The sequence below is a fragment of the Mus musculus genome, chromosome 3 (genome assembly GCF_000001635.26).
Source record: "Mus musculus strain C57BL/6J chromosome 3, GRCm38.p6 C57BL/6J".
In the NCBI taxonomy this organism is placed as follows: domain Eukaryota; kingdom Metazoa; phylum Chordata; class Mammalia; order Rodentia; family Muridae; genus Mus; species Mus musculus.
In genome coordinates this window covers 153,509,557-153,532,095 of record NC_000069.6, presented here as the reverse complement: position 1 = coordinate 153,532,095, position 22,539 = coordinate 153,509,557, and the positions used below count along the sequence as shown (strand labels likewise).

At 46.3% G+C, this 22,539-nt stretch overlaps 1 protein-coding gene across 11 annotated transcripts in view; it reads left to right on the top strand.

Annotated features, from left to right (window-relative positions):
• St6galnac3 (ST6 (alpha-N-acetyl-neuraminyl-2,3-beta-galactosyl-1,3)-N-acetylgalactosaminide alpha-2,6-sialyltransferase 3) overlaps positions 1-22,539 on the top strand; it is a 526,860-nt gene that overhangs the window by 193,038 nt on the left and 311,283 nt on the right. For 3 of the 11 annotated variants that reach the window (XR_003954302.1, XR_003954301.1, XM_006501219.4), the window contains exon 1: positions 18,450-22,366. The exons of 4 other annotated variants lie outside the window; for them this stretch is intronic. Coding sequence is in view for 5 of the 7 variants with exons in the window: in XM_006501219.4 (XP_006501282.1) it covers positions 22,319-22,366 (48 nt within the window). In the remaining 2 variants the exon portion in view is untranslated. Of the gene's footprint in view, positions 1-2,515; positions 3,129-16,851; positions 22,367-22,539 lie in introns of those variants that run through there. 4 more of the 11 variants (XM_006501221.4, XM_006501222.4, XM_006501220.4 and 1 more) reach the window with 3 other exon arrangements.

Genomic DNA, 22,539 nt, shown 5'->3' with positions numbered 1-22,539 from the left:
TTTCCATAAAGGTCACTCCCTTAGTAGGACAGCAGTGGTCTATCATATAATCATGAGATCTATGCTAATTCATAGATTGGGCTAGAATTGACTCCAGAAAATATCAGATCCAGTTAACCTCTCTACTGATTGTAGACAGGTGTCCACAAAGGCTGGCCAGACTGGACCCAAGGTTGATTGGCATCCAAGACACATTCTTCCCTTTTTGTCACCACTGCCGTTCTTTAGTCATTTGACAGGTCAGTGGAGAAACTCCTGAACATCTTTTGGAAATCCTACTCATACCTTGCTACATCCTTTTCCTTACACTTTGGACATATATTCTTCGTACACGGTATAGTGGTGGATTGCAGTTCTGCCAAGGGCATCAAGTACTTTGGTAATATCCATACAGTTTGTAATAGGAAAGAGAAAGCCAACATAGTCGTGTTGATTATCATCATTTCTTGATTATCATTGTCATCATCATTGTATTTGTCTAAACTGAGGTTTTCACAAACAATAGGCTGCTGTTGCCTAACAGGCTCACGGTGTTGCCTGAGGACAGAGGGTGTGTCGGGCTGTGCTAGGAGGGTTTTTACTTCATGCCTTCAGGGGGCAGTGGGAGGAGCAGAATGGCTTCTTGCTCAGTGAAAACTTGCTATGGAAGGCAGGTTGGTCCCTCATGCAAACTGGTCGGGGCACCCATGTAGTCTTGCTGGGTGCTTACTAACAATGCCCTGTTTTGATGGGGACTGTTGGTTTGTTCAATGGAAAGAAAATAGTTCTTCGTACCTTACCGAAGGCATCGCTAGCCATCCTTCAGTCACAGTATTTAAATACTCGAAAAGCCCCTTCTTTGCTGATTCAAACTGATATTTTCAAAAAGTTCTTTTTCTCAAATTTCTGAAGACCAGAACCCAGGGCATCTCTCTCTCAGGATCATATTATCATCAGTTCGAATAGAAATAGTACATTTTCAAAGTCAACAGATACTGAGGACACATCTCCCTTGGTGTCTTCTAACTTTAGTATGAGAGTGTGTTGTTGCTTGCTTGCGCTCTCTCTCTCTCTCTCTCTCTCTCTCTCTCTCTCTCTCTCTCTCTCTTTCTTTTATCTTTAAAACCTAATGTTTCATCTGAGTTGTTCATAGAGAAAATGCAAACCTCAGTATCGTTTAACTGTGGTCCAGCAGAGGCCCATCATGTTGCACTTCTAATCAAAAAAATAAATTGAACATAGTAGTAGGCTTTCTAGAGAGGGAGAGCATTAGATTTGATTAGATTGGCTCTAACCTGCCTGGAATAAAACCGTCTGTCTCTCCCGTGATGCGTCAGTGTTTATAGCAGTTCCGACTACATGCTTCGTCTATTGTTCTGGTGGTAAAAGGCAGCCGAGCAGGAAAAACACTCATAAATGTCAGAAAAGAGGACCTTTCTTTTCTGTGTTTCAAGGGCTTTGAAGGTCAAGTTCAACGCACATGAAGGAAGCAGATAGTGTCTTATGGGAGATGGTTGTAGCTGGTGTGTTTAGGCATTTATTTATGGGAAGTTAACGTACCTGTCTGCCATTCTAGGAAGGCAAGTGTCCTGGGAAGGGAGTCCACTTTCTTCATATCCTTTGTAATCTAAACAATCTATGACTTGTGCTGAGCAACTTGAACTTGTTCAGAACTGACGAAGTTACATGATTCTCTCCTGGCTCCTCCCTTGACTTGGGTCCCCTCTCTGGCTGTGGCCCCAGCCCTAGCTATGGAAGAGTTCTGTTGAGTATTTTCAGCAAGCCAGTGAGAGCTTTCTCCCTCTTTTGGAGGTCTTTATTGAGATGTTTTTCTTTGTGATAGACTTCATTTCTTTCCCACCAGGGAGCTTGAACAATTATAGCTTAAAAGTACCAGAAATAGGTATGTTCTTTGATACCAAAGAATTTCTTGAAGGTATTTCAAACTAGAGAGACTGAGGTCGCATTTCAAGGTGCTAGTAGCGTGGTTCTTTGTAGTTAAAAACCTCTCTGGATGTTCTTCTAAGTGTGTTGTTCTTTATTTGAATACGCTGTTTCAGCACCACCATACACACATCTGGTAAAAGGCAGGTGTTGGAGTCTCCTCTATGTATGTTTTCCAAGCACACCAGTGCTCAACCAAGTCTTAGGAGTTATGAATTGTGTGCAACAGATGAAGGAATAGCAGGCAGTGAGGAAGGAATATTGATGTATTGAGCCCAGTGGGTGTTAGATAATACACACACACACACACTCACCCACATACTCAAATGCTGACACACACACATACACTCTAAAATGCACATGTACTCACAAATGTACACTCTCATATATACATACACACCTTCACAAACATACACTCACACACACACATTTGCACACTTACCCACATACCCAAATGCAGACACACACACATACACACTAAAATGCACATGTACTCACAAATGTACACTCTTATACATACATACACACCTACACAAACATACACTCTCAAATGTACACTCTCATACATACATACACACCTTCACAAACACACACACACACACACACACACACACACACACACACACACCTCTTCCCTTCTGAGATTTTTCACCTGCTGGTCTGAGAAATAAATTATCAAGAGATACATCAACAGGGGAAAACTTCAATTGATTTAATTCCAGTTTTATGTGGCACGGGAGCTTTCATGGGACTGTGGCCTGGAGGCAGTGTCCAGGGCTTATATACTCATGGGGCAAAGATCAGTACGCTGAGCAGGCAAACAACAAGATTAGAACAACGTTAACACGATGTGTGCACAGTCCTCTCAGCCGTCCCTTTCTTCCTTGACTAAAATGGTGCCTTTTTTTAAATTAAGGAAATGATTCTTTATGTGGCACTCTTGTGGGAATCTTACCTCCTACTTCTTATAGACTGTCAGGAGGCTGCACGGATTCCTGGGAAGCACTGGTCCTCGGCTGCTTTCATTCCCATGTCATTCTATGCCATAGCAGGTTTGGGGTTGTGTGCTCCAAACCCTTCCTTGTGGATTGCTTCGTCATTAATTGCAGAAGTTATGGGGTTTCTGTCCTCACTCCCCACATTGGAGTTTCAGAGAAGGACGGTGTGTTTGTCTAGGGGACTGACCCTGCTCTCTAACATCCATGGTGAGTTACCCGGGTCATCTTGAGACAGATGGGATTCAAAAGAAAGCCTGTAAGATCTTTGGGAAAGTGTGTCAGGTAGAGCTGGTGGCTACTCTAAGTGGCATTGTTTGGGAAAGTGTGGGGTGGGGAGCTGGTGTGTCACGCAACCACCACTCACCCCATGGTCAGCCATCACAACTGACCATTTACCTGGTATAGTCAAAACTCTTAAAGCTTACAATTAACCAATCAGATTTATGTATCAATAAATTCTCAATTTACAAGATGCCAATACAATGATTTCTGAACTAATTGTTAATGATAGAAACTTTATCCCAATTATTCTAACATTATGTGGCTGGCTTAGCCACGCTAGTTCATGTCCGCCTCCATTTTTCCTTCTCCTCTCTCTCTCCTCACTCTCCATCTCTGTAAGTCTTAGCCCTACTTCCCTTTTCCCTGTCCAATGCCCTAATGTAATGGGTAGGGAAAATCCTGCTTTATACACATACATACTGCACATGTGTATACGTACAAAGAAGTCTTCAGAGTACTAACAAAGCATCATGTACAGTCGTAGCCTCTGTAGAATCTCTGTTTCCATCAACTTTCTTTTTTAATTAATTAATTAGGTTTTTTTTGTTGTTGTTGTTTTGTTTCGAGACAGGGTTTCTCTGTGTAGCCCTGGCTGTCCTGGAACTCACTCTGTAGACCAGGCTGGCCTCAAATTCAGATATTCATCTGCCTCTGCCTCCCGAGTGCTGGGATTAAAGGCGTGCACCACCATGCCCGGCTAATTAGTTTTTAAATTTCATGTACATTGGTGCTTTGCCTGCATATATGTCTGGGTGAGGGTGTTGGGACCTCTAGAACTGGAGTTATAGAGAGCTGTGAGGTGCCATATGGGTGCTGGGACTTGAACCCTGGTCCTCTAGAAGAACAGCCAGTGCTCTTAACAGCTAAACCATCTCTCCAGCCCCTTCCATCAAACTTCTTATTTTGGGAAAATAAGTCGAAGTTAGACCTTTTGTCTTTCTTGATGTAGGCATTCAGTAAATTCAATTTCATGGGAAATCTCTTTATCCTCAGGTTTTGTTACAAACTTACAGCAATTGCGTTATTTAGTATCCTCATGATTGTGACCAAATACCTACCAGAGTCAACTTAAAGGAAGGAAAGGTTTACTGATTCCAGTATGAGGGTTGAACTCTTTGTGCTGGGGGTATCTGGGCAAGGTCTCAAGGCAGCTGCCCACATTACACCTGCAGGAAGGAAGCAGGCGAGAAGGAGACATGAGCTCTGCTCTCTGCACTTTGTCTGGGCCACCAGCCCATAGGATGCTGCTGCCTGTGTCTAGGGAGGATCTCCCATCTCAGTTAAACCCTTCACACACATCCCTCCCCCCACCATCCCCCAGAGATGTATTGGGATTCTAAATCCAGGCTAGCAGACATTAAAGATTAACTATCCAAGTGATATCTGAGGTCAGTGGGCTCTGGGGAAAGTCATTTGGTGTCGTGGAGTGTGGACACCAGCCAGCATTTGTATGGAAATCAAGAGAGATAAACCATAGGCTTCTTATAGGTCTTGTTGCAGTGGGAAGAGATGAGGGCTCGTCTCATCTCCCAGTGTAGAGAGGCTCTTAGATAGGAATCTCTGATTGGCCAGCTTTGGAGTCCCAATGGTCTTTTCTTCTGCCTCTAGTTTCTCTTGAAAATGGTGAAAGTGTAGCATCCACTGTCCAGCAAGGCTCAACTTCAACACACAGTAAACACCACAGCGGGGAGTTATTATCTTCCTTTACCCCATTGGTTCATTAACAGTTCTTCCACACAGAATATGTACATATGTTTACAGGGACAGGGGTACAAGATACAATCTTTTTTTTCTCAGAGCATTATTTAGACATGTTAGGTTGTAGGGCTAGACAGATCTGTGACCAACTATAGGATAATTTATCCTAGAACAATGTGCAGAGAACTCTTTAGGGAAGTCTGGCTGGAATCTGATGCCTCAGTGCCATATGCAGAGGGCCCCAGTGTCAGCACCGAAGCATAGTAAGGCTCAGCTGACGCCAGCTGATGATATGCCACAAGGCTCGTTATTTTAGAGGAAAAAGTGAAGTTCTGTCTAACAGTGTTTTAGCGTTCAGGAAGCGGAGGCCGGAGTATTCATGTGTGCTTGAGGCCACTTTGAGCTTGATAGTCCCAGGTCAGTGTGGAACACAGAGTAAGATCCTGCTCCCAAATAAAGAGGAATGAGTGAATGAAAGAACAAGTGAATGAAAATAAATTAGTAATAAATTCCTCGGAAACAGACTTCTGTGTAGAAAAAGAAAATGAAAGCAATACACCATAAGGTGGAGAAATTTCTATTTAAGAAATTTAAACACAGCTGATCTGAAATGTAACAAAAAAAAAATTCAGCAACAGTCTGATGCTTAAAATTTCAAACTGAAGGACCATTTTCAATTTTAGATTACTGGGTTTGAATATTCAACTGAAAAAAAAAAAGGTGTATACATAGTAGCAAGAAGAAAAAGGTGTATACATAGTAGCAAGAAAAGCCCTCCAATACCGGAAACCTGCCTTGGCATGTCTGACAGGACATGCCCACACCACAGCAGTGTAGGATGCAGCCACAGGCAGGAACAGAGCGAGCCTTCTGGGGCTGGAGAGTTGGACATTTGGGAAGACAGAGGTGATGCTGGAGAAACTGTTAGGGGTCAGGCTGCCCAGGAGCTCTCCATCAAGCTTAGACACTGCACTGGGCCATGCGGATGCTCTCCCCTTCCACTTGAACAGAGAGCATGCCGAGAAGTGAAGGACTCAAGATACCATGATTCGTCAGATCCCATTTTACACTGACAGATGGGTTCTATTAAAATCTTCTGCCCTAGAATTGCAAGAAATGATATACATCCAACAGGATTCCCTAGGATTGGTGGAAGGTGTGACTTTTAGTGACCTATTCCATTGGGGGTGTCTTAAGATAAATCCCAAGAGGTGCATGAGATAAGGTTAGGATGGCCCAGGAGACAAAACTAGGGTAAATATCATTGAGGACAAGGATGGTCCCAAAGCCGTAGAGACAGAGCTCCTGAACCCTAGAAGGAATTCTATAGACTCTCCGTGAAAGTCACTGTAAATATTTTATGAGATCTGCCTCCTGTGGTGGGGCTTGCTCAGCAGGGAGAGGCATCTGTGGTCCCTCAACTGAATAATTTGTTTTCTTAAGCTTTGCTTTATATCCTGGAGGTAGAGTCTAAACGCTCTTAAACTATTTTGATTTTGAGTCCTCACAAAAGTCTTCTTTCTTTCACAGTAACTCAGTGTAAAAGGCAATAAAAATGATATATTCAGAAGTACTTGGGACCCGCTCTCAGTGCCACATGGGAATAACGTATGTTGCTGCTTGTTCATCCCATGGGACAGAGCTGGCTGCTCACATTAGGAAATGCTGCCTGTGTTTGCCTCTGGTCTGCCACCAGTGTCTGCTCCCCTGAAAGGCAGGCCTTTTGCAGATAAAAGATGCCCTGCCTTGCTGAACTGCTCCTCTGTGTTTCTCAGGGAGAAAAAGCCTTTGTCAAAACAGGAGCAAAATCTGATTTGCAGAATATCACCTAAAAATAAAACACTGAAAATGTCAAAATATTCTAAAAATATGGGCCAACTTAATGCTTTGGGAAAATTACCTAACGAGTGTGGGGAAGGATGTTTCTAAGGAATCACAGAGTTGTTTGTTGTCTGATGTCGGTGTGGTGCTTAGGCACTGGGGAAACACAAGGGTATGCAGGTGATTTTTCTCTTCTGGTGCCAGAGGGAGGGCGTGGGTGACATGGGTGCACCCCGCATGCAACGTACACTCAGATCTACAGACCTGCCTCTGCTGCTCCTCCTGCTCCTGCTCCTCCTCTTCCTCCTCCTGCTCCTGCTCCTCCTCTCCTGCTCCTGCTCCTCCTCCTCCTCCTCCTCCTCCTGCTCCTCCTCCTGCTCCTCCTCCTCCTCTTCCTCCTCCTCCTCCTGCTCCTCCTCCTCCTCCTGCTCCTGCTCCTCCTGCTCCTGCTCCTGCTCCTGTTCCTACTCCCACTCCTGCTCCTCCTCCTGCTCCTCCTCTTCCTCTTCCTGCTCCTCCTCCTCCTGCTCCTGCTCCTCCTCCTGCTCCTCCTCCTGCTCCTCCTCCTCCTGCTCCTGCTCCTCCTCCTGCTCCTCCTCCTCCTGCTCCTGCTCCTGTTCCTACTCCCACTCCTGCTCCTCCTCCTGCTCCTCCTCTTCCTCCTCCTGCTACTGCTCCTCCTGCTTCTGCTCCTCCTCCTGCTCCTCCTCCTGCTCCTCCTCTTCCTGCTCCTCCTCCTCCTGCTCCTGCTCCTCCTGCTCCTACTCCTACTGCTCCTGCTCCTCCTCCTCCTGCTCCTGCTCCTCCTCCTCCTGCTCCTCCTGCTCCTGCTCCTCCTGCTCCTTCTCCTGCTCCTGCTCCTCCTCCTCCTCCTCCTCCTGCTCCTCCTCCTGCTCTTGCTCCTACTCCTGCTCCTCCTCCTTCTGCTCCTCCTCCTGCTCCTGCTCCTCCTCCTTCTGCTCCTCCTCCTGCTCCTGCTCCTCCTCCTCTTCCTCCTCCTGCTCCTCCTCCTCCTGCTCCTCCTCCCACTCCTGCTCCTCCTGCTCCTCCTCTTCCTCCTTCTGCTCCTCCTCCTTCTGCTCCTCCTTCTGCTCCTCCTCCTTCTGCTCCTCCTCTTCCTCCTTCTGCTCCTCCTCCTTCTGCTCCTCCTTCTGCTCCTCCTCCTTCTGCTTCTCCTCTTCCTGCTCCTCCTCCTGCTCCTCCTCCTTCGCTCCTCCTCCTCCTGCTCCTTCTCCTTCTCCTGCTCCCGCTCCTGCTCCCACTCCTGCTCCTTTCCGTGTTTGTGTCAGTCAGTGCACACCGAGCTCAGGCTGGGCCGCCTTCACTAGTGCAAAGGCTCTGGTGGGCAGTTTGGCAAGTGTCTGCAGCAATGAGGAGAGGTAGGCAGCAGGTTCTGGAGCTGGTACGTAGTCAACCTCTTAGAAGTTGTCAAGGTTTAGTTATTAGGACTCAGTTCTGCACAGAATACCCAAGACTGGGGCACTCTAGAGGTTCACACACTAGGCATAAAGAGTTTATCAAAATATGAAGAGTTACATAAGCACATGTGTGTGCACACATGGACACACACATACACATGTGCATATCCCTATATACATATTCACACATTCATACCTGTATAGACATAGTTGCACATACACGTGCATACTCACACATACACTGTGAAGATCCCAGCATAGTTTAACCTGTCAGCAGCTGAGTCTGTTTTCTAAATGAGAGGTGATCATTGTTATACACACACACACACACACACTTATACATGCACATACATGTCATACACACACAGCTGTACACTCATACACACACACAAACACACACACACAAACACACACACTGAGATCCAGCACAGTGTCACCTGTCAACAGCCGAGTCTGTTTTCTAAATGAGGAGAAAAGGTTATTGTGTACACACACACACACACACACACACACACACACACACACACACACACACACAGAGTGAAGATCCCACTACAGTTTCACCTGTCTGCAGCCAAATCCGTTTTCTAAAGGAGGAGAAGTGGACATTGTTTCTTCACAGCTGTTTGTCATTCTTCCCTGGGAAGCAGCTTCATGTGTATTTTCATGATAATGTATACTGAATAAATCTGAATATTTGGCTTATGAAATTGTCAAAATAATCTCCAGACAAATTTTCATCTTTATGCAGTCCTGTGTGAGATCTGAAAGGAGATTTCCCCCTTATTTTAAAAAAGATGCATCCAGTGAGCTTTCCCAGTTACCCTCTCTTCTGTAGCTTCATTTCCTATACAGTGTTTCTGACAAACTAGCTCCATAGGCACCTAAAATCCCCCTGTGGTGGCCAGGGCATCATGGGAGATGCTCGGTTGTGTGCATTAGCACATCCCGCTCCGTCTAGATGAAGGACAACACAATCTGCAGTACAAAACCAGGTAGAAAAATGCATGGAGGTTTATCCTCATCCAAGGGTTAAAAGGGCAAATTATATCTTAGCTCCAACTTTTTCTCAGTAGGTACCAAATAGCTGCAATCAGGGAGGCTCTGTGAGTGGCCTCACTCACGGTTACTCTCAGCTAAGATAGAAGATGATGTATTCTCACCCCATCTCTGTTATGTAGTCACCAGCTTGAGTTGGTGAGTGTATCTGTACTCAAGCCTAACTCTGTAATAAGTCCCTGGCCTGGCCCCGGAGGGAAGCCCTGTGCAGTGTTGTGCTTGGACCTCTCCTTGTTAGTAATGTCAGCAGTGGAGGCACCAGATGCTGCAAAAGTGAATATATACATGAGGAAAGCAAGACCCAGAGAGGGAACAGTGCGGCTTGTGGTCACAGCTTGTGTAAGATGTGTTAAGGTATAGGCCTTAGGCCTGTTCCACATTGCGTGGTAATCTGACCGTTGTCACTCCTGTCTATTGTGCTGAAAGGATTCTGAGTTTGTATCCTGATTTAGGGGAATGGTGCTGCGGTTGATTAATGATGTCTTTTTGAGAAGAAAGAAGGGGAATGCTATTGGGTTGTTTGCTGAATTGGGGGATGATGATAGAAGGGTGATAGTCAGGCATTGCTATCCTGAAGGATCGGGAACAACTTCGCAAGAGAGAAAGAGGTGGGAAGGGAAAGAAGATGCCCTACAGGTCCAGCTCTTGTAGGAGCTCAGTGTGGTTTGAAGAAGGGTGTTAGTGGTTGAATTTGTCTAACATCCCTTTGATTTTACAAACAAGGATCTGGGTTCAGATAGAATTAAGATGTCCAAGATCCTGGAGCTGGTACATAGAGCTGAGGTTCTAACTCTTAGGCAGGGCTTGTGGCCGCTACTCAGAGAGACGATGTGGGTGAGGAGGGAGAGTGGACATGGTGGGAATTTGAACTGCTGAGTTTGAGTTGCACTTAGACACCCAGCCTGAGATGACAAGCAAGTTTTGTAAATAGCACATGGGCTGACCTGATGGTGATAAAAATTGTTGAGCACTGGCTAATGGCCGTGTGGAAAACTCTTGCCAAGCCGTGGCTGTATTTCTGCCTCTGCTGCGGGCGCGTAGATGCACCATAAGTATTCTTATTCATACTCCTATTCTTTAAGTTGCAGAAGCAGTTTAGCTTCCTGCCAGCTAAATTCAATCTACAACTGTCCTACTTAGAAATCCAACTATTCTTAGAACAATACTACTTATTATTACCATGGGACCCATGCTTGACTAAACTCTGCTTGGGTTTTAGTGAAAAGCCATTTGATATGTGTCTCTTTTCTAGGGTAACTTAGTCCTGCAAGAGGGGGTGCCCATTCCCCAGGAATGCTGGGAGATGAGGAGGTTTATTTCTATGTACAGACACATATGGGAGGCACCTGCATTTCTATACATGGATAGATGTATGTGGCATGTACCTGCATGCCATGGTCAAAGGGGGAAGGCGCTTCCTTTTGTTTTTGCTGCTGTCACATATTGTAATGGTTGCTTTTCTTGTTGCTATGACCAAACACCAGACCAGAGTGAAGAAAGCGTTCACCTGGGCTCACAGTTTGAGGGTAGAGTCCAGCATGGTGGGGAAGATGCAGCAGGAGTGTGAGGCAGATGGTCACTGTGCGTCCGTGGTCTGGAAGGACTGGCCAGTGAATGATGCCCTCAGCTCACTGCCTCCTTTCATGTAATCTGGCTCCCAAGCCCATGGGAAGATGCCATGCTAAGTAAGACTTCAGTTCACCTGTCCACTCCCTCACAGCCATGCCCAGCGATGTATCTTCTAGGTGATTCTAGATCCCGTCAACAAAAGAAAATAACCAACCTACCAAAGGCTGGCTACACTGTAAATTCTAGAGTCCTGGGCAACTCCTGGGCTCCCTGTCTTCTTCTCCCCATGGGGCTGTTTGTGTCTTCCCTGTGTATGGGGTGAAGAAAAGTTAAAATAGTGCGGCCGCCATCCCTGATTCTTTAGAGGATTTGGGTGGGTGAGGGGAGGAATACAGCTACAGCAGTGATGGGGTGTAGTTCATTGACTTGTAAGTTCTCATTTTCAGTCAGCGTATTTCATTGGCTTCTACGATGGTTCTCATTTTCAGATACATATGGTTTAATATTTAATCCCACTTGGCCGTGTATCAGCCGCGAGCACAGTTAAATTCTCTCACAGCAGATGAGAGTGATGGGTAGTGTGTGTTCACCTGGGGACACTTCCGACCTGCGGGGATTTGCAAAGCCTTGGTCATTGACATTATGCAAGAGCCTTCAGGAGACTCTGTTTATGGGTCAGTTCATATTGACAGGAAGGATTATTTTTCTGCTTTTTCTCTTTGGTCTTCCCAAAAGGCAGATTTACTTCCAGATACTTTCAACTCTAAAGGAGAGGCTGCCTAGTGTGTCAGCCCCGTGTTGAGGGCTCTCCTCAGACTCTCCGTCACAGCTCTGCTTTCTTGTAGTCTGATTAATGGTTGGAAGGTGTCTTATGAAACCATGTCATAATAAAAGCCACCTCTGATTACAATGTTCTTGTTACTAGGAAATGTTCCAAAGGATCTTTATATATAGCCAGTCATTTAAACTTTTAAGCAATCGTGTTTGTTAGGTACTTTTATTTGCTTTATTTTCAGGTGGGAAAACAGGCACAAGGAGCCAAAGCAGGGTGACCGAGGTTAAGTGACTCTGTGATGTCACTCGACTTGAGTGTGTAACTAGGTTCCCTCTAAAAACTGTCTCCCTCACAGAAAGCTCTAGCTGTCTTGCCTGATGCTCGCTGGGCACAAGGTAAACTGTACCATCCCCTCCCCTCCCCTGGGGATGATGGCCCTTGCTGGGACAGTGTGTCCTGTAGCTATCCACTGCTCTTCCTGTGGAAGAAGATTTTGTCTTCCAGTGATTCCCTCAAAGCTGGGTTTTTGGAAAACACAGATTCCCCTGAGCTCATAGTGGGTGCCACATAGAGAATGTTGATCTGAGCGGTGTGCCAGCAACAAGTCTGGTTAACACACTGGGGCTGGCCTCACTCACTTTCTATTAACTGGGATGCTCCATGCTTCCCACTGGGGTCCCACTGCATCTCCACAGCAGGCTCTGGGTGAGGAGGAAGAGAGAGGACCTATTTCTGAGTTTTCCTTCTTGGGGTAAACTCCATCTCTCCTTAGAATCTGAATATTTTCAGATAATTTAGCTTTCTGTTCATAAGACGATAATGCTTCCTTCCTCCATCCTTCCTTCTCTCCTTCATCCTTACTCTTCTCCGATGCTTCTTGTCACTTGGAGGTACAATGCTTGGTGCGGACATGTGAGAAGAATGCATTGTCCCGACTGAATTCACACCCCTCGTGAGGAGAGTTAAAGGAAAATCTTCCTCTCAGCCTCATACCCCATCCCACCTGGCTCTCACACACAGAAACCCAGGGGTGAGTGGAGGGGGTCACAGTGGACACACGGTCTGAACTGAGTTATGTCTGTGTTTGGGGACATGGGGATGGTGGGAGGGGACAGGGTTGAGTGATGTGAAGAAGGCTGTGAGATCGAGGTAGCAAGGCTGGAAACATGGAGGACAGGAATGGTGGGATGGACCAGGGAAGGGAGACGAGGCATAAGCATCTGCCCTTCCTTTCCTCCGGACGGCAGAGTGCCACGCAAAGCACTGAATCAGAATGTGCTTGGAAAGCTAAATTCTGCACAGTGTAACGTCGTGTAGATTCAGAAACAGATGAGATCCCAATTGGTGATGGCATCGTTGACCAGGACACAAGTTTTGGGATCCTTTTGATGCTCCTAGGGAAGACCTTCTGCCCGAATGATAATTGGACCACCAGAATTTCTTCTTAGGCCCCACTGGTATAGTGTGAATACCTCAGAAGTAAGAATTAGGCTCCTAGATGAGAGTCATCTCTGTGGTAAAATGATTAGCTGTTTCTAGAAGGGAAATGCACTTGGTGAGTTGCCTGAGAAGGAAGCCGAGGTGTCTGGACTGATTGCCTAGTCACCTTTCTCATCCCTGGCCGGGTAGTTGCTCTCCTCCCTTAGTCAGTGACAGAGTCATACAGAGTGGGGCTTCATCAGGGCCAAAGAATGTTTTTCCTGTGTCCAAAAGAGTTGGATGTAAAGAAAGCACTTCATGGCCATTGCTTCTGCTGTTCCGCTGTTAGAAGTAACTCCTCTGCTTGTATTTCTGTGACTCTCTGCCCAGCCACAGTACAAGACTTTGCTCTCAGCAATCTTTTTCATATTGAACACATGTACTACAGTAACATACACTAGTAGGCAAGTGCTAAAGAGGACTAAGCAGGAGGATCGTGTGTTCAAGACCAGACTGGGCTATACTTGGTTTAGGATATAGCTCAGTTGGTGGAATGCTTGCCTGGTGATCAAGAAGCCCCAAATGCAGTCCCTAGAACCTCAAAAGACTGAGTGTGAAGGTCAGTGTGTGTGTGTGTGTGTGTCTATAATCTTATCCCTCAGAATGTGAAGGCAGAAGCATCACCAGGAATTTAGGGCTGTCCTTGGTTATCTAGTGAGTTTGAAACATCTTGGGATACATAAAACAGGGTCTGGTGGACACAGTGAGAGTCTTGCAAATTCACAAACACTGTGACAGCAGACACAAGACCTATACAAGATCAAGCCAGCCAACATTCTGACTTTAGCTGGGGGAGGGGCTCACAGGGCCCTACCCATGAGAACTATTGGAAATTGAAGGTTTCCAGAAGGTTTTCTTTTGGTTTGTCCGTGCTCCAGTGGCTGGGTCTGTATTGTGTGCATGTAGTGTCAGTAGTAGTCTGGGCTATAAAGAGAAAGAAGAGGCTATAAAGTTGGGAGGAACTCATAGGGGCTTTTGTAGGTGTTAGAGTGGAGTAGGGGGTAGATGTGATAAAATACATTGTATATATGTACAAAATTCTCAAAGAATGGTTAAAAAATAACTAAGCTTTCCCCTGAAGGAAGTGAAAGAAAGCATTGCAGGTGTATTAATAGCTCATGGGATGCTTCTCTGTGCTTTGAGCACAGGTCAGAAGGTTGTGCAATATCATGTGGTACCTTTAAACTCCTCAGTATGGTCAGTAAGTTCCAGCCACAAGAGGTCCCTTTCGAGGGAAACCAGACAAAACCGGACTTCCTGGGACAGCGACGGCCTTAGGCTTTTGTCCTCTGGGGTTGCTTTCTGCTCAGAGCAGTAATGGTGGTGGTGGCCCTTGAGCTCCTTCTGGCCCTGGGTTTTGCCTTCTGTGTTTGTAATTTCTACTGATTAATAAGTCCATGTCTTACCATGATAGACTGACAAGCAAGCATGCCAAGTTTTTTTTAAAGGGGAATACTGGGCTGAATGCATGGTGGTTTCTTTGAACCCCCACCCCACCCCTTTATTTTTATTGAGAATTGACCTAAGAGTTTCACTGGGCACCCTCATGGAGACTGTGTTGGTTGATCGGCTTGCCGTTGTTGTCTCCTCCCTCCCCTGCATAGCCTCAAGCCAGGATCCTCCCCAGGCGGATGGACTTTTTCTCATCTCCCAACGTATACCCACACTCCCTGCCCCCCCCCCCCCCATTCCACTTTTCGAAGCTGGGGTCTACTTATGGGAGAGAATATGCTATATTTGTCTTTCCGAGCACGGCTTATTCCATGCGATGTAACTTTTCCAGTTCCACCCACTTTTCTGCAAGTTTCATATTTTAGTCTTTCTTTATGGCATCCCTAGTGAACATCAAGTAAAATTCCGCTTGTATATATACCACTTTTTCATTACCTGCTCACGTGCTCAAATTTATTTTATTAGTATGTAACCACCAAACAGTTTGCCTTCTAGCAGGGTGGGTCTAGGTTCTATGGGATTACGGAGCTGAGGCGAGAAGCCACGCCTACTTCATCACGTGGTGCCTGTGAATGCTCACACTAAGACAAGGCTTCCAGTGTCTGGGAGAACTGCAGGAGGATCACTTTATTTTCCCTCCCTGCTACCAAGTCTCCCTAGTATCTGTCTTTCTAATACTGGGAATAAAGCCAGATTTAGGGGAAATGAATTAAATTTGTCCACAATTACTGATTTCAAAGTAAGTATAATTACTATGCACCGTGTCAGTCTCTTAATTTTCCATATGAATTAGGAATTTGATATGTTGACACACTATGTTTCAAAACCTACTTAGAGCTGGTTTCTGAACCTGTTCTCTGAGAGCATTCCTGTTGGCAAGAGTGGTTTGGTGGTTTCAATAGGAATGGCCCCCATATTTAAATGCTTGGTCATTAGGGAGTGACACTAATTGAGAGGGTTTAGAGGGTGTGACCTTGTTGGAGGAAGCATGTCTCTAAGGATGTCCTTTGTCCACCAGAGGGGTCTCTTCTCCTGCAGCCTTCCAATCCCAATGTAGAACTCTCAGCTACTATACCTGCTTGCATGCCACCATGCTTCCTGCCATGCCAACAACTGACTAAGCCCCTAAAACTACAAGCAAGCACTCGGGAGGCAGAGGCAGGTGGATTTCTGAGTTCCAGGCCAGCCTGGTCTACAGAGTGAGTTCCAGGACAGCCAGGGCTGCACAGAGAAACACTGTCTTGAAAAACCAAAACCAAAAACAAAACAAACAAAAACAAAAAAAAAAAAAACCCAAAACCAAAAAACAAATGGTTTCTTTTATAAGGGTTGCCTTGGCGGTGGTGACTGAGACAAATGGTAATTAAAGAGTCGGTTAATGCACATGCAGACCTCAGGCTCTGACTTCAGAACAGGATCTCGATGCCTGCGTTTATTTTTCTCTTCGTCCGTGACTGTGGGTGGGGCTACCAGCCCCACGCCTCTATTGCTTATATATTAGATTGTATATGCAGCTACAGCTATATCACTCACTAAGTGTCTGCTAAGATCGTGAATTCACCCCTGCGTTTATCCTCTCCTTGGACTTCAGTGCCACACTGACCCTGTGGTGAAGAAAGGGTGGTCTCTGGAGTGACTGCCACTGCGGCTTTAAGTTGATGTTCATTAGTCACGCCTGATGACGTAACTCATCCTGGCTCTTGATCATCTTTTTCCTTCCCATCTATCAGCCATGCCACCTCAAGGGGAAGCATTCCAGACCAAGCCTGGCCCTCTCTGTCCCATGCATAGACCCCAGTGGGTTCTAGAGTTCTGCTGCAGATTCCCCACTGTGCTCTAAGAACTCTTGCTTGACTCCTTTCTGACTCCTGCTCCTCCCCTTCTGCCATCCTTGGAATTGTTTGTAAAATATTTCTTTTTTTTTTTAAGAATTGCCATTGTGGGAGCTGGAGAGATGGCACAGTGAGTGGTTAAGAGCACTTTTACTGATGTTGTAGAATTCACATTTGATCCCCAGCACCCAGATGGTGGTTCACAACTCCTCATAACTTCAGTTCCAGGGGATCTAACACCCACCTCTGGCCTCTGTGGGTGGCTCCTGCGTATACTTGGTACACATAAACTCAATGTGTGCATGCACAACTATGTGTAAATAGAAATAATTTGAATGTTTGTGTAGGTATGGTTGTGTGGGCATGCTCACATGGGTAGGTTCAAGTGTGCGTGCATGCTTGTCTGTACATATGCATATAAAGGCCAAAGATGAATTTTGGGTGTCCTTCCTCTGAACCTACTACCATATTACTATCTGTATGTTTGTGCATGTGTGTGTGGTATATATATTGGTGTTTCTGTGAGTATGTGCACAAAGGCCAACCTCTGGTGTCTTCCTCTATCGCTTTCATCTTACTTTTTGAGGCAGGATGTCTCCCTGAACCTGGATCTCATCGTTGGACAAGCTCCATGATGATACTCTCTCTACCCTGCCCCTAGCCCCTTAGCTGGAGTTATAGACTTATGCCACCATGTCCAGCTTTTTCAATGGGTTCTGGGGATTTGAACCCAAGTCTCCATGCTTGCGCAGCATGTACTTTACCAACTGAGCCATCTCCCTTGCCCCTCCACCCCCAGCTTCCTTCCTGCTGAGACTGGTTCTTAGGTTGGTGTGGTTGTGTGTCTGAGCCCCAGGAATCATCCTATCTCTATCTCAGCAGAGCTTGGATTACAAAGCCAGGTTGCTACACTTAACTTTACATGCATACAAACTCAGGTTCCCACATTTGCAAAGCAAACAGTGTACATCGGAATCTATCTCCCTAGCCCCAAGTCTTGACCATATCAAGAATTCGACACCAGCTTTCTAGGTTCTCGCCCACTTAATTTCCCTGCGCTGCTCTTGTTTGACCTTTAGTACCCTCTCGCTGATTATGTCAGCGATTCCATCAGCAGCTCTGCAGCCTCAGGCTGCCGGTGACACGGTACTGCCCGAGACACGGTACCTCCTGTTTCATGCTTTGAAGTTGGTTGAGCATCATGTCTCACCACGGCACTCCACCTTTTTATCATGACTTTCCTGACCCCTACCTGACAAAAACCAAGTGTGACTTCCCCAGAGGCCACTGTCACTTAGTAAGTGGGACCTGTCAGAACATCATTGTTGACGCAACAGATAAGGAGAATGAAGGTTTTACTCATACACTCTGAGCTCTGCTAGCATAGCTCTCTGCAAATAGTATGAAGATTTACTATATTCATCAAGAAGACAATTTGGAGCTGGACAACGATGAGAGGCTGAACCGCATTGATGATGTGTTTCAATCTGAGAGAGAACTGGTATTAGCTGGGATCACAGATGAGCAACAGGCGGGGACTAGCCAGGCTGTGAGGCGACTGAACACGCACAAAGAATCAAATTGTCATTTCATTTCAAATTTATTATTGGGTAAATGACAGCATAGGAAGAAAAATTAACACTCATCATGATATGTAGCTACTTTGGATCATTATGCAGTATTATTTCAGTAGAAAAACACGCTATCTCTCTGGTTATCGTTTATGAAGATGTAGTTCTGACAAGCAGTTAGCAACTGATGAGGTTAATAAAGTTTGCATCGAATGGGGAATGATTAATTCCGGGCTAGGGAGGATAAAAACATCACTTAGAATGGCCTGTGAGGTCAACAGGTGCACACTTCTGGGACTGTGTTCTTTCTGTCCGTCATGAACTCTCCGTGGAGTCTGTTTTGAAATAGGCATTTCTGGTATAAAGTCTGATGAATTACATTCCAGCTCTAGAGAGTGAGCAGCTGGAATGTCACATTTTTTGATGTAGATTTTTTTTTCAGTACAGAGAGGATTAAATTCTAAATGTCTCAGCTGTTAGAGGCCCCTTCAGACTTCCAAAAATGAAGAACAAAGGAGTGAACTTTCCCTAAAGCAATTCATCAGAGCTACTTGGACTCTCTGGCATCCTTCTCGAGCTGCTAAGGAGGAGTTGCCCCGAGTGATTCAAGGGATTGCAGCTGCTTGGGATATAGGGGAAAGATGTTTCTAGTCTTCATCACATGGCCATATGAGAGCTCACCCACTAGTTATTATCCATCAATAATCAACCTTTGGGAGCTGGGGAGATGGGTCTATTGGTAAAGTCCGTACTATAAGCGTGAACACCGGAGTTTGGTTCCCAGAACCTAAGTAAAAGTAAGGTGGCACAGCACGTCCCCCTCATACCAGGACTTCGAGAGAAGGTAGAGAAGACAGCTGTGGAGCTGTGGCTAGCTAGCCTGGTGGGATCGGTAAGCTCTGCCTTTAGTGAGGGACCGTGCCTCAAACAGTATGTGGAAAGTGATCAGGTCGAATGCCTCATGTGACCTCTGGCTTTCATGTGCGTGCACACATACACAATCACACACACACACAAAAGAATCTAACAACTATGGCTCCCCAACGTTATCTTCCACTATTTAAGTGTCCATTTGTACCACGACTGTGCGGTACCTTTAACCCGAGCACACCTGACCTTAGAGGAAGGGTCACTTTCACGTTTTGTTTGTTCCGTGCATCATGAGACGTTTGCTGAACCAGCCTTTCACACCATGAAGCTGACAAGTCCTCTCACGCTGGTTTTCTCCAGTCTAATGGGTGGCTGGCTGTTTTATCTTAAAGTTCTGACTGCTTCGGCTTCAGCAGAAGCCTGTGAGACTTAACTCCCGAGTGTGGACTCACTCAACATGGTGATGATCGCATATCAAATGCAGAATGGACTGTTTTATCACCTGCTTAGCATCATCTACTGCTTGTGGTCTACTCAGTAGCCTCCTTATCAAGTTTCTGATGAAACTGTGGCCCATCCAATTGCTCTTCCCTCTGGCTGTCATACCCTTCCATCTTACCGCTGCTCAGTCTCCCTCCTCTGTGAGGACCTGGTTTGAACGTCCTCAGCTCAGACAGGCATGACCACAATGGCCCCTCCTATAACCAGCACACCTCTGTTTCTCTGGGCTCCTCACTCCCTCGTGCAGCCTCCCATAACCCTCTTTGACACTTGGTATTTCCTTATCCTCTCTCCTTGCCAGATGCATTGTCGTGACTCCTTGGAGCCTGTTCTGCCTGATTGATTTTATTTTCTTTCCCAGTCTTTTTCCTAGTCTATGTGGGGTATGGAGTCCGAGGTGTGACTATATTCATGTGGGCCGTGTGTATTGGTGTTCACTTCACTTCCTCATACCCTGTAGGTCTTCTGAAGACACACATACATGCTTGCTGCATGGAGCTCTGTGTGTGCTGGAGTGCCTAAGCCCTGATCTTCACTGTGGCCATAGTATGGTAGAAATGAATGCTAGAGAATATACATTTGGGTCAGGTCTTGTTCTTGCTTTGCAGAGCTTAAAGTTACACCTTCTCTGGTGAGTTTTAGGATGCTTTGTGTCAGCACTGTGAGTTACTTTCCTGCCGAACAGTAGTCGGGATGCGTTAGCCCGAGAGGGAAAGAGCCTGGTTGTCACAATATGACAGAAGTGGAGCTGGAGGTCTGAGGCGTGGAAAGAATGCCCATGACGCGTGTGAATGCAGTTCTGGGGACAGCAGTTCTGGGGACAGCACAGAGGGGACGAATCTGCTTCCCACCCAGTCACCCACCCACTCTTTGTTCAGCCTAGCTTTCCTTTGATGGTCCCAGGAGACAGACACGGATTCAAGGGGCAGAGGCTTTTGCCGCTGTGACTTCATCGTGTTTTGAAGTTTCTCTCGGAAATGATTGATTTATTTTTGTCTCTTGTATGCATTATATATGCGTTGCTGTTGCGAGTGATAGATTCCAAAGGGCCCTGTATGCCTTTGTCCACAGACACCCAGCCATGCAAGTTCAGCAACTAAGAGAAGCAGAGTGTCTCGCTGGGTTCAGAAGTAGACCAGAAGGGAAGCGCATCTGGGTCTCCTCCATAGCAGCTGCTGGTTTGGATGGTGACCGGGAAAGAGCAGTGCTCTTACCTGTTTATGTAGTGGGTGACTGCTCTCTTCGCTTTTATTTAGCCATTCTTCTGGTTCCTGCCCCTTTAACGTTGTAAGATCCATCACCTCATTTACGCAGTTACCTTGACACGTTGCAGGCTTGTGGACATCATGATTCCACAGCAGAGCAAATTAAAACGTTTCTTCATGATTAGAAGGTTAAATGAGGTAAGGCTGTGGTGGTTAGTGGGGAGATAAGGGGTTCTGAGGAGGCAGAGCTCAGGGGACTCTCTGGTGATTAGAAAATTAGGCTGGCTAGACGGAGGAATGTGGGTTTTACAAATTGCAGACGCTGAGCAGGAATGAAGACTTGAGGAAGTGCTGGTGACATCTGGGTGCTGGCTCCATGGCCTGAGCTGGAATTGTGGCCCAGGACATCAAGCAGCAGCGTTGTTAGCAGCATTGTTTTGAGGTTTCTCTTCTTCCTTGAGAAATTCTGGATCTAATTACACCAGGAAGCAGTGGTCCCAAACCCTGCCATGATGAGAGTGGAAGCCTCTCCTTAGAAGCTTCGGTTTTCCTTAAGCTTGAAGGTGGCTCGGAGGTCAAGCCCCGTTTCCAGCTGGCAGGAGCCTTTCTCTGTGTTAGTACCTTGCCAGTCACGGCTGCTGTTTGTGAGGTCTGACTGCAGTTCCCGTCTCTGTTCCTACTCCAGCCTTGATTTTCTAACTCCATGACTGCTGAACTTTCTGGTCCCTGGAAAGTGAGCACCTGGGAAGCCAAGGGCTTTATCACCTGACTCCCTTGGATAGATTCTGTGACCCTGCTGTCTTCCCCAAGATTCCCTCTAACGTCGCAGCTGTCTAGGTTCAAGTTCAACTCTGAGTGTTGTGTTTACCATTAATGTTCTGCCTAATAGACTCCGGGCCCTTCCATCTAAATTGAGGCTCCTCACCTACTACTTGTCTCCACTGCTTGCTCCACTTCCGTCCTTTGTTTGCAAGACCTCTATCTGTACCAAGTGGACTCCTACTCGTGTTTAACTGCCTTACTTCGTCTGCTCCAGAGTACCCTCAATTCTGAGCCTCCATGACGGTATAGCCTTCACCCTTAGAAAGACCGAACAAGTGAACAACAATGCAGAGTCTGCTTTGGCTCTCTGCTGTCTCCTGGACTCAGAGTGCACATCTTACCCTGGTACTCATGGTGGCTCATTGTAGTTATCACTTATGCTTATAGCTTTCCTTCTGTGTTCTGCACGGTAAGAGAGACTGATTGGTTCCTAAGAACAAGCCATGTTTTCTTGTTCCTCCCATCTACAAAGATCTGCTCACATGTCTCTACCAATCCAAACGTGTGTTTTATCAAGCTCGGTCTCAAGTATTGTATCCGCACCCTTTCTCACCCCAGACAGATGCAGGAGCGCCAGCACAACACCCAGGGGACATGCTCTTAGGCGATTTGCTGTGCTGTCTTTCCCTCTTCTGGGGCTTAAAATTTCTAATTTACATTGTGAAGTTTTCTGTGGCTAGAAACCACTAAATACAGACTCAGAAGTGTGAGGTGGGAATGAAGCTGGGTCAGCCAGGATGTGATGGAGTTATGAATTTCTCTCAACTGTTTGCTGCGTGCCTGTGTGACTGAAGGTGTCATACTATGCAGAAGGCATGGATACGAAGAGTCATGTGACAAGGCACATCCTAGAGCTTCAGGAACTGGGAAGCATGTGAGAGAAAAGGAATTGCTGTAATTATGCTCTGAGGAAAGTGCAGCAACAATGCCTTTAAAGCAGAGAGGGAGGAGGGTGGGACTTTATCTCTGCTGGGGCTGGCAGGTCGCTGGTGAAAGGCTGGTGATAGGGCAGGATCTGGGGGGTTAGGAAAGGTGGCCTCTGGATGGAAATGTCTGAGTTGAGGTTTTCAACTGAACAGGAGCATGCAAAGGTAAGGAAGAGGAAGGCTAGAAGAGTATACGAACTCTCTGCCTGCTCCCTGCCACTGGCACAGAAAGGCCACCCGCTTGACAAATGACTTTTTTCCCCCTGCTCGGGCTGAAATATCCTAAAAGGGAGAATCCTTTGATTCTTCTGAGAGAGAAAGAGAGGGGTGCCCCGCCC